The sequence below is a fragment of the Dermacentor albipictus genome, chromosome 1, assembly GCF_038994185.2.
Source record: "Dermacentor albipictus isolate Rhodes 1998 colony chromosome 1, USDA_Dalb.pri_finalv2, whole genome shotgun sequence".
NCBI lineage: Eukaryota > Metazoa > Arthropoda > Arachnida > Ixodida > Ixodidae > Dermacentor > Dermacentor albipictus.
In genome coordinates this window covers 300415187-300426740 of record NC_091821.1, presented here as the reverse complement: position 1 = coordinate 300426740, position 11554 = coordinate 300415187, and the positions used below count along the sequence as shown (strand labels likewise).

Here is an 11554-nt window from a genome sequence, read left to right as displayed (position 1 = left end):
TTCCATTCTTGGGCAGCGCACACACAAACGAAACACGAGAAAGAAGACAGGACAAGCGCTCGTTGAAATTAAAGTTTTTATATGACTGAAGTGATTATATACCGAGTAATCATTAAATTCATGTGGGTTACATATCAAAATCGTCATACACTCAGGAGTTATCAATGAACGAGCTCGCTTCGTTTGCCAGTTGTTTGCTTCGCTCGGCGCACCGCAGTAATCCATGTCTGTCGTCTGCTTTTTTCGTACCATTTTCTCGTGAATCGGCAGAAGGTCCCTGGCGGCATCAACCCTTTCGTGTTTACATTGCTGTCGTGACAGTTAACAACACAATAATAATTTCTGGTCATCCGAAAAGGCGCCGTCGCAAACAAGAGACGTTTCGCGCGCAGCGCGAACTAAACGCGAGCGCGACCGTGAAGGGAAGCGGCGGCGGAAACCTACACCCGTTGGATATGAAATCATACCGCCAGGGGAGAAACGAGCGCTGGCGTCTAGGATGAAACTTGGCGTGCGGTCGTCTATTGATGTGTGCACGTGCGCGCGTGACCCAGTGCTTGCTAATTTCAGGAGTAAGCGAATGTTTACTGCAGTTTATTCAGCCGATGAAACTACGAACCTTGGTTCGTGCAATAGTTCGTGCAGTGGTTCATGCAGCATTGGGGTGAAACTGCTGTGTTATTGTTTTTAGATTTCTAGGGGGTTCCAAAGCAGTGTTGCGTACACTAATATTTGTTTCTGGACGCGGAACGCAACGCACTGCGGTAGCCCAGTGGCTTTGGTGTTGCGCTGCTGAGCTCGAGGTGACGGTTCCACCACAACCGCGGCAGTCACATTCCAACGGGGTCAGAATGCGAAAATGCGCGTATACCGTGGATTCCGTACACGTTAAATAACCCGAGCTGCTGAAAATAAATCTGCAGCTTTCCATTACCGTGCGCCTCATAACAAGATCTTGATTTTTGAACTTAAATCCTCAAAATTTAATTTTAAGTCGCGGAATTACACTTACAATCGACACTGTTGAGGGCGCCAACTGAACTTGTTATCTCTTTGCTGTGCTCTCTTTAGTAGCCAATACTTTTTTTAGGTTTACTTATGGTCAGAATCCAGTGTGGCAAATCCAGGTCTTTCTTAGCATAGGAAACCAGCTATCGCTTAAGCGTGCGAGGTATCAACAAACATGGTCAAGGAAAATCAATATATAGAGTTCGAAGTAATTGCAGAACATGACAAGGATGAAAGAATGATACACCGCATTACAACTAGGACAGGAACCCGAGGGCCTGCCTAAAACAGAAGAGTTTATCTGGTATTTCTTCTCCTGCATTAAAATCTTTCTCTCGCCAGACTCATCTCAAATATCAGAGGAATGGCAATTTTCCACGAGGACTCTTCGCGTGCTATTGAGAGTCAAATGACCCATGCGCAAATGTTGACTCTTGTTTTCTGACTCTACTCGCGTAAAAGTGGGTGTTCGGAAGAAAAAAGAGAGTCAAGTTGCCGTGACTCACTTTTTACTCTCTTTTTTCTTAGAGTGTACGTATCAAAATTTTATTGCTAACGTGTCGTTTGACGTGCGCTTCTTGTTGATGGAATATTGATCAGGGACAATGATTAAAGAAAACAATATTACCATGAAATAAAGCAGGCTCAATTACTGCATGGCGCGAAGAGATGCAGATGACCAATGCACTTCTAGGTAAATGTAAGGGCACATAGACATATATATCCACGACATATATTCAAGAGAAATATTAATAAATATTCTAGAGGCACTGATTGAGCAAAGTGTGAAGTCCCGAGCAGAATAAGAGTGTTTCTTTTTACAGGGCCTTTACCAGGACCCATATCAAATTTTCGTTATGCCCTGGAAGTTCTTATGTTTCCTATAGGGAATGTTCTGCCGCAACAACTTTTCAAATCGGCTCAATTAATAGCAGAGAGAGACAGAAAAAACTTTATTAATGAATGGTCCGGCAGTTTTGTTGTGGTGGCCTCAGGTGGAGGCTCGAAGTCCTTGGACATGGACGGCATCTTCGGCTTGCCGGACGGTCCAGAGCTGGTCTGCCAACTCTAACTTTTAAGAGCCGCCTCCCAGCGGCGGCGACGCCGATGGAGAAAGTCCCCGGTGGCCCCCGCAGCCGGGGCGGCGTCGGGAAGAAGCGAGCTCGAGGCTTCTCGCATTCTGGCGACGGCCGCGACTGTGGACGCGTCGCGAACGGAGGTGGTCTCATTACCATGGTTGCCGGCACATTCCCAGAGCATGTGTCGCAGCGCTGCTCTTTGTCCACAAGCTTTACAAGCATCCGTTGTATATAAACCCGGGTAGCAGTGACGGCGGGGCTAGGGTAGGTGTGTGTCTGGAGCAAGCGTTAAGAGTCGGCCTCATTCCTGTTTATTTAGCGTGTGGTGGCGGGAATGTGGGACTTTGGAGTCTGTAGTGTTGGGTGAGGTCTCTGAACGTGGTCAGGCGATCGCCCCACGCCCATTGTTATTCTTGATGCTGCATTTCTGCACTTCATCCGGCAGATCCGATGCCCCGCTCTCGGGGGCGGGGGCGGCGGCTACGTAATCTGCAGCGGCTCGGCGTGTGAGACCTCGAGCCTTGGCGTGGACCGCCTCGTCGCCCGCGAGCGGGACATCGGTGTGTGCCGGGGTCCAGAGGAGGAAGACCGTAGAATTCTGGGGTTGCGAGGGCGATGACGAGTAGCCGTCGTCACAAATTCGGAGTATGCGGACCGCTTCCCGCCAGACGCGACCGCGCGCGAAGCCGCGGATTGCCGCCTGCGAGTCGCTGATCACGATCGCAACGCTCGGCACCGCGGCCAGTGCTAGGGCTATAGACCAGAACACGCTAGTCTCGCACCCAGACTAACCGAACGCATACTCTCGCACCCGGGTTGCCCGGTCGACCGGCGCTATTTTGTACTGGGCTGCCAAAGTGTGTTCGCCGGCGACCAGTAGACATGGCAAGCGCCAGCTCTAGAGCTCCAAAGTGCGGAAATGTGCCCGTTCACACGGATCCAAAGTAGAAGAAGTCATCTGGGCATCATTGCGTCGTGTTTGGATGCCAAAACAACCAGCGGAAAAGGAGCAGGTTGCTTAGCGCTGTTTGCGAAGAGCACAGCACACGTAGGGAATCGTGCCGGTGCGGTGTTTTCAGCCTGCGCCGATTTCCATCCGCAACGAAGAATGCCAAGCTGCGCCACCGGTGGATAGCTGCAGTGAATAGGAAGAACTACCAACCCAGTGAAAATGCACGAGTGAGTATTCGATCTGTGTATATTTTGGTGCCACGTTCAACTTTGCGCCCTACAAACGTAATACGCAGGTTTGCTCCGAGCACTTTCTGGGCAACAAGCCTACAGAGCAGAATCCCGCGCCGGTGCTTCGCCTTGGCTATAACAAAAAGGCAAGCCTTTTCGTGTTTTCATTCAGACAGAGCTCCCGACGGTTAAGCGGAACAGTTGAGTTTGCGGTTAGCGGTAATTGCAGCTGGTGCACGGAATGACCATTAAGCGTGAACGACAAGTTGTAGGCCTTGCTGGTGAGCGTTATTGCTAATGAAAGTAAACCGAAGTCTACTCGTCACGTAGCGTGCGTCCACAGAAACGTAAACGACGACTACTCGTCGCCGAAGGTGTTCTTGCAGCGCACCTACCTTTACGAGCTGGTGTTGCAGGTGTCATTCGTAACGAATTCATTTGAGCCTCCTGAACTCTAAACTGCGTGCGGGGTGTTATGCGGGGCAAAGCGCAAAATATTTCCGTTCATATGGCGAGGAAAATAAGGTGCTTAATTATTCTTGTATTTTGTAACAAAATTTTGATCGTTCTCACTAGTTTTTTTTTACTGTTTTCTTTTCTAAGGGAGCGCCAACAATCCGATGGCCTCGCACAAGCGAAACAGGTCTGGTACCAGGTAGCTGCAGTTGGTGGGGCTAATTTCTTGGAATGTAGGTGCGGTTGTTGTCTTGTACCAAAGGGGTCCTGATGATGCAGCTTTAAGTAGGGATGGTAATTTTACGTGCCCTGTCATGGTTTGTGCAACTGTACAACACCTGCATCTGTCATGCTCGCCCTGTTATATGGGCTTTGACTGCCCATGTAGTTGAACATTATAACTACTGTAGTACCTCATTTTCCAATGAGTGCAGGTTTAGCATCATGTGCTGCTTGTTCGAGTGCTGTAGGCTTTTGTTCTGAATGTTGTACTCTTAAGTGGTTGCACGATACAATTGGCCTGGTGTATTTTCTATTTCATTTTGAGAGGACTTTATATCTTCGCAAAAGTGATGGCATGGGAAAGAACTACAGCCCTTCTTACTATAACATCTATTTTGTTTTCAGTGTGCAGGTGGTGAAGGGCAGGCGTTTGCTAACCAGGCAGTCAAACGACCTCGCCAGTTGGTTGCCAAGCGCGGCCAACCCAGTGGAGACCATTACAAACAAGACCAAACTGAAAGTGCAGATGACAGTGTTCTGCGTGCGTTAATAATATATGGCACCAACACAGTGCTGTAAATTCCTTCACAGGTTACGTGCCAAAGAGCTCACAGGTGTTCTAGCATATAGCGCGCGGTTTGTACAAACGTAATAGCGTACCTACCCGATGTATTCGCTTCTGCAGTCTGCACAGCACTCAGTGTGTCCATTGTGGACTTGCACGAGGTCTTGAAGTTTGATTGAATCCAGACAGCGAAAATGACAGGTTAGAAAAAACGTGAAACACGCCTTCCGCCCAGCTAAAAAGCCCAAGTTTCGCTTTCGCGCCGGGCCGCATCTCCCGGCGTGGCAGCCCAGGCCTGCTACTTCGCGGCGCTTGGGATAGATGGCGCGACCGGCGCTCATCAATATGGCGGCGCCCTTTGAATTCACGGTGTTCTGGTGTATAGACAAGAACGGCACCGAGAGCGGCGCTGCTGCGCCGGCGTTGAGAGCGCCGCATGCGGAGCAAAATTCTATTAGCGGTGGTACCCCTCTCCCATCTCGTTCGCGCCGCCTTGATTGCCTCCTGCACTGCGCGTGTTTGGGCACGTTTCGCGCCGCGAGTGGTGTGTGCGCGTGGACATTTCCTTCGAAGGGCGGTGTACAGTCTCTCTCACATTTAGGGGAAAACTCGAAGCGCAGCAGCTCGCACAGATGCTCGAGGGGCGGGATCTTGAACGGCGTCGTCTGCTACGGCGGCGCACGCTGGCCGCATTGTCGAGAAATGTTCTACTGTCAGGTGCAGGGCGCTGATCACATCGTTACTGCGTGAAAGGAGCCGGTATTCTTTGCTAAGCGTTGCGCGACGCCCACTGATACGCCTCGAATGTAAGTTCATCGCTGCATGGCTGTCATAGACGACGTACTGATTCCATACATTCTTGACGGCCCGTTTCTGGAAGGCGACTATATATTCTAACGCGATAGGAAGCCGATCCACACTGCTCGTGCTGTGCAAGAACTGCTAGAAGAGCGCGCAGTCACTCTCTTGGAGCGGCCGCCTCAATCCCTGGGCGCCAACATCATTTAAAATGTCTGGGGCTCGTTGAAAGTATCGCTGGCGCAACATCCCCTCTATCAGTCGCCCGAGGATAGGCTTCGATCCACCATCGTCAGTGACTAAGACGTGCAGCGAATGAACACATCCCTGATCAAGTCATTCTACACTTCACTGCCTTCCAGGATGAGCGCTGTCATCGCTGCCACTGGGGACATGACGAGATACTAACTGAAGCTCCAAGCGTGACGTGTCCAATTCCCCACCGGCGGGCAGGGTCTGTCTGGTGTAGCGAAAGATTATAGAGAAAAATCACTTCCAGCTCATTGTCTGAACCTAAAACGTTCATTTAATCGTGTCCGTTCGTTTCACCGTGTTCGAGTCCCATTGTTGAGTGCTTTGTTTTCCTTTGGAGTCAAACAAAGACTGAGCACGTTGCGCGCACCTCTTGGTGCGTTTTGTCGCTGCTCATTACGGTAGCACACACAGTGAAGAAATATACGTACACACGCTCAGTACTCCGGCCTTTCGAAAGAACAAATGAACCATGTTGTCAAAAGAAGTTTGTGGAACTCCATTATCGCCAATGAAGGATCAGAGTGTGGCGACGCACAACGTTTAGTAAAGAATATCAGCTCAGTTCCCGCAGTACCGATGAAATCGGTGCACTGCCCCTGACAGTACCACGCTTCCCGAAAATGCGGCCAGCGCGCGCCGCCGTAGCAGACGACGCAGATCACGACACTGCCCCTCAAGCGTGTGCGCCTGCTCGAGCTGCTGCCGCCGCACGACTCCATTGCTTGCCGCATCGCGTCGCAATACGTTCCGAGTTTTCCCCTTAGTGTGAAACAAACTGCACACGCTATATTTGCCTTTAAGAAGATCGGTACGCTTGACGATTATTTTTATGGCTGCAATGCGGCGAAACGGCAGCGTCTGCTTAACCATGTAAGGAGCGCTGAGCAGGTAATTGGAAACGACATCGTATGTGCCGCCGAAAAAATCGTCAGCACATACGATGCGGCACATATATACGGCACCTACGAGCTAAAGTCATTTTTGCAGTTTCTCACATTATGTTTGCTACAAATCCGTGTTGTCTCTGATGGCGACAACGGACTTCTATCGACACTGTGCGGAAATAAACAAGATATATCGCTGCATATATAGCACAAGTACGACATGCGCAAACAACTTTAACTAGTACGTCCCCTACAATATGGAATAGAGGCAGCAATGTAGACAGCTTGACCATTTTTTAATACTCAAGAGACGGAAGTTGAAAGTATTATTAATCATTCCTGCTTCAGCAATGCCGGCGCGAACAAGACGCGGGTGTGTATCGTCCAGTAACCCGATCGATCGGTGCAGTGGTGAAGCTGGAATGAACTCCGGTCATGTTCAATGCATCATGCACATATTCAATTTCTCGGCACGCGTGAACTTCGGCCACTGCTAGCGCATACAACAGACGTGGTTTCCATTCTTGGGCAGCGCACACACAAACGAAACACGAGAAAGAAGACAGGACAAGCGCTCGTTGAAATTAAAGTTTTTATATGACTGAAGTGATTATATACCGAGTAATCATTAAATTCATGTGGGTTACATATCAAAATCGTCATACACTCAGGAGTTATCAATGAACGAGCTCGCTTCGTTTGCCAGTTGTTTGCTTCGCTCGGCGCACCGCAGTAATCCATGTCTGTCGTCTGCTTCTTTCGTACCATTTTCTTGTGAATCGGCAGAATTTCACTGGTGGCATCAACCATTTCATGTTTACATTGCTGTCGTGACAGTTAACAACACAATAATAATTTCCGGTTATTCGAAAGGCGCCGTCGCAAACAGGAGACGTTTCGCGCGCAGCGCGAACTGAGCGCGGGCGCGACCGCGAAGGGAAGCGGCGACGGAAACCTACACCCGTTGGAGATGAAATCGCTCCGCCAGGGGAGAAACGAGCGCTGGCGTCTAGGATGAAATAGTGTTCCTGTATATGCTCCCGCAAGGAGTAGAGTTGCGCATACCTTTTCCGGCGCCGCTCGCACAGCTATTGGCCGAGCGCGAAAAATGACGTCAAATGATCCGCGCCGCAGCGAAACGAACTTTACGGGCGCATCGCCGACTGATGCGAACTCGTCGTTTCCGTCAGTGCCATCGCCATTGCAATAAGCGGACCGTCGATCGTGCGTTGCGAGGAGCAGCTGCGGGTTTCAGGTACGTCATTCGACGATGTGAAGTCAAGGACCTTGGTGAAGTGATAGGAAACACATCGTACTGGCACTTGCATTGTGCCAGTACGATGCCAAAAATGTGTTGTCAGATTACAGTCTGCACTGTGTGAATAATTACTCTGCAGGTTTGCCATCTTGATGTGATTAGTGTAATAAAAATAACCTGTTGTTACTCTTAATAGCTTGTTGCCTTTCCATTTTCTTTTAATTCTGCCCCCAAGGTTCCAAGAACCAGCACACTTGGCCTGCTGCCAGCAGCCGTTCATGCATTCCCTTGTATGAAATAAATTGAATCTAGAAGCTCTTGCATCTTGAATCTTTTTCTACTTGCAGATTTGCTGCTACTATATAGCTGATTAGTCTGCGGTATGAATGAATCGTAAAAGTAAGCTTTGCTTAAAATGTGCGCATGTGAACATTTGAAATGCGCTTAAATCTGTGTCTGCACCCCATGTATCGAAAACGTGCAGCTGTTGTGAACGATGGGTGTGATAAATGACTCTCTGTTAACGCTCACTGACATAACTGCAGGCACGATAGCTCTCTTGGCGACGGTCATTAATTGGCTGGTTTCGGCAGCCAAAATGCGCTAAGTGTCCAGCTTACGTGTGTGAAGTTCTAAGCACTCTTTAAAACATTTCTTGCTTTCTGACAATGATAAGACAACTTCATATGCATGCTGAAAATCATTGCACGGCCTTTTGTGGCAACGTACTGCGCGTTTGTGAGCGAACTTTGGAGCTGTTCGTGCCACGGGAGTATATTATTTTGGGGAATCGAAGGCGGTCCTACCCCCTATTTGTACGTTCGTGTTTGTGTTTGTATATGCGTGTTTACATAGGTACATACAAAGTTTCGGTTGGTTGGAAGCTCACCTCCTCCGACTGCACGAATGACTCATTCGAGCGTAGCCTGTATTAAGAAGTGCCCTTTGCTAAGCGCCTGCGAACAATTGGCGCTTGTAGCTCGTGACCACTAGAGAAAAAGGCGGAACACCGCGCGGCATTTTGCTCCTGCGCGCGCGAGGAGGGGCTTCGCTGCAGAGCTGGATCACGACGGCGGACCTATGCGCAACTCTGCTCCCTGCGGGAGCATATACAGGAACACAAGGATGAAACTTGGCGTGCGGTCGTCTATAATACGGCCGCGCACGTGTGTGTCGTCTGGTCGAGCGGCTGGGATATGCCGCGTTTCGTCGCCAGGGCGGCGCGCAACGGATTGTTTTCGACGCGCCGCCAATCCAGCGCTGGTTCCCCATAGGCGGGGCACGAGGCGTATATATTGCACCGCGCGTCGCCTCTACGCCAGTCGGTGCGGTCATCGGTGCGATGCCTCAATAAATCGCGAAATGAAAACACGTGTGCAACTGCACTCAAATATTGCATTACGGAATATCGTAATCGTCGTCGAATTTTTTTAAAGAAAAAGGTACACTATTTAATAGACACATGTCCCCTCAGCTTTAGTAAAATGATCTGCCGTAGAAGTAGCAAAGTGTGACATCACTTTCACTGGCGTGGCACATATGGACAAGCAAGATAATTAAAGGCGGTAACGTGTGAATGTATAACGTTGAATCTGGATAACACTCACGGTGCATAGAAAGCCATTTTAAAAGCAAATAAAGTGTCTACTTCTCATAGCTAAAGCAGGTAGCCTAGTCCCAACGATATAGCTATACACAGAGCACAGGTACTCCATTTATTTTCTACGTTTATGGTAAATAAGCTTTCACTGACTGAGTGAGTATTGTTGCTGAATGTGTTTGAAAGAAAGCATTCGTTATCAAAAAAAGGCGAACATTGTGCGCATGGCGATCAATTTTTCGGCGTGTTGCCGGCACCTCCTGTTGAGAGAGCCGGGGTGAGGCACTGGTGACGACCTCTGGCAATGTCCACGAAGATCTCCTCCAGGCTGCAGTCAGAAACAAATGCGTGCTCGAAGGAGTAACACCTCTGCAGCTCGTTTACGCGTGCGAATACTTCGCTCCAGCGTAGCTTCTGCAACAGGTGGAACTTGAACACGCCCTGCAGATGTTGCAACTGGATTAAATCATGTAATTAAACAAACAATTTAGGCGGAATTGAACTGTTCATTAAATAATACAGGCACATGGCTCCACAGTTTGTCGCCTATATGTATAGGTTGTTTTCTATTTCACTCGCATTCGTGCTCGAGGTGCGACTTTCATCACATGCTTAGGGACCCATGGGGTGGTCGCTGACGTGATACGGTTGTTTTCAAATTAGACTCTCGGGCAGTGCTTTTTGTCATAGGAAGAGACCTACCATGGCCTGTGATTTGTTGAGAGAGCACAGCGTCAGGCTGTGGACCCTGTCTTCTCGACGTTAGTGGCCCCTTCCTTTTGAAGAGTTCAGATCAAGATTCAGAATTCATAAAATTGCATGTTACAAGACGCTAAACGCCCATTCTCCGCTAACATAAAATATCTTTATTATTCTAATTTCAGTCTGACCTGTTAAACTGCGTTGAAGAAAGCACTCAGAAATGTGGTGCAGCGCGGTTTTGCATTGAAGCCAGAACTTTTGTTCACTTTTTTAACATTACTGAAGCAATACCTGACCGCAACGTTTATCCAGTGGGATAATGTTCTGTTCTTACAGAAGCAAGGCGTGATACGCTGCACTCCAATAATGTTACCAAGCCTTCGCCGGATGGCTTTCTCGCATTTCATTGCCACAAGTGCGGATGCGTTCCGTGCTTTGAAGGTACAATTACCGGGATAAGAAAATGCGAATTAACTCGTCTTATCATTGTGCTCGCATTGAAGAGTATGGCGATGCTTGACTTAGCAAATCGTCCCTGTGACTATCAAAGAAGGAGTTGGAATTCCCGAGTGCGTTAACCATATTAGTTCTTGCCTACTCCGCAAGTGTGCTTTACTATCATCTGCTCTGTTACCTTGTCAGTTTGTCAGTAGACACGTGCTTGGGAAAAAAAGTGAGAGAAAAAGTCAGGGTACAAAAGTGGCATTCGTCCCTGAAATAAATTGTTGCTGGAAGTTAACCGCTGTGTGTGTCCCTGTTTCTCTTCTACGTCCTTCTGCTATTTGTGCTACACGGAAAAACTAAAAGAAATTTCGTTCGACCAACGAGCTCTCGGTCTTAAGAGGAAGCTTTAGCTCGGGCCCAACTCCGACGCGGCCTATTCAAATACACGTAAAACGCAGAAACGCTCTTCTGAAGTAACTCCTGGACCGATCTTAATGAAATGTGTGGCATTTGAGAGATAACTGTAAATTATAGTAACTGGTGGAAGCGGAATTTAAATTTAGGGCATTATTTCGTAAAAAGAATTCTAAAAAATTACGGAAAGAACAGATAAACAAAGCTTGCAAATTAATAGCTCTGCATCAAGAACAGATCTCGCAGTTCCGTAAACCGCATCCATTATATGATTCAAAGCCGACAAATTCGACATGTCGATTTATATCTTGCGTGAATTCGTTACGCTGTGTACAAGGGTTCTGCAAAAGCTCTATTTTGATATTGCCAAATTTCTTTAGATTCATGTGTCACACGTCAATTTTGTCCGCTTAGATGTATTAAGTGATTCAATTCACATAATTCTGATATCATTTTCGATTGCTGAGTTACAACGTTGTAAACTTGATAGTTTCGTTTCCTCAATCTTTTTTGCCAATCTTTAATAAAAACATTTATGACCTAAATCCAAAATTCGTAGCAAGAATTCACTACATTTTAAGGTTTTCTTTTAAATGCAACAAGCCTCACCAAATTTGGTGCTGTGTTTGCCAATAAAAACAAATTTTCCTTTTTCATGTATTTCGATAGGGGCACCCGAGCTAAAGC

General features: G+C 48.1%; 1 protein-coding gene across 1 annotated transcript in view; it reads right to left on the bottom strand.

Annotated features, from left to right (window-relative positions):
* Positions 1–8853: 8853 nt before the first annotated feature.
* LOC135916812 (phospholipid-transporting ATPase ABCA3-like) overlaps positions 8854–11554 on the bottom strand; it is a 420918-nt gene continuing 418217 nt past the window's right edge. Inside the window, exon 21 of the mRNA XM_065450250.2 lies at positions 8854–9748. Coding sequence (XP_065306322.1) covers positions 9539–9748 — 210 coding nt within the window. The 3' untranslated portion in view covers positions 8854–9538. The remainder of the gene's footprint in view (positions 9749–11554) is intronic.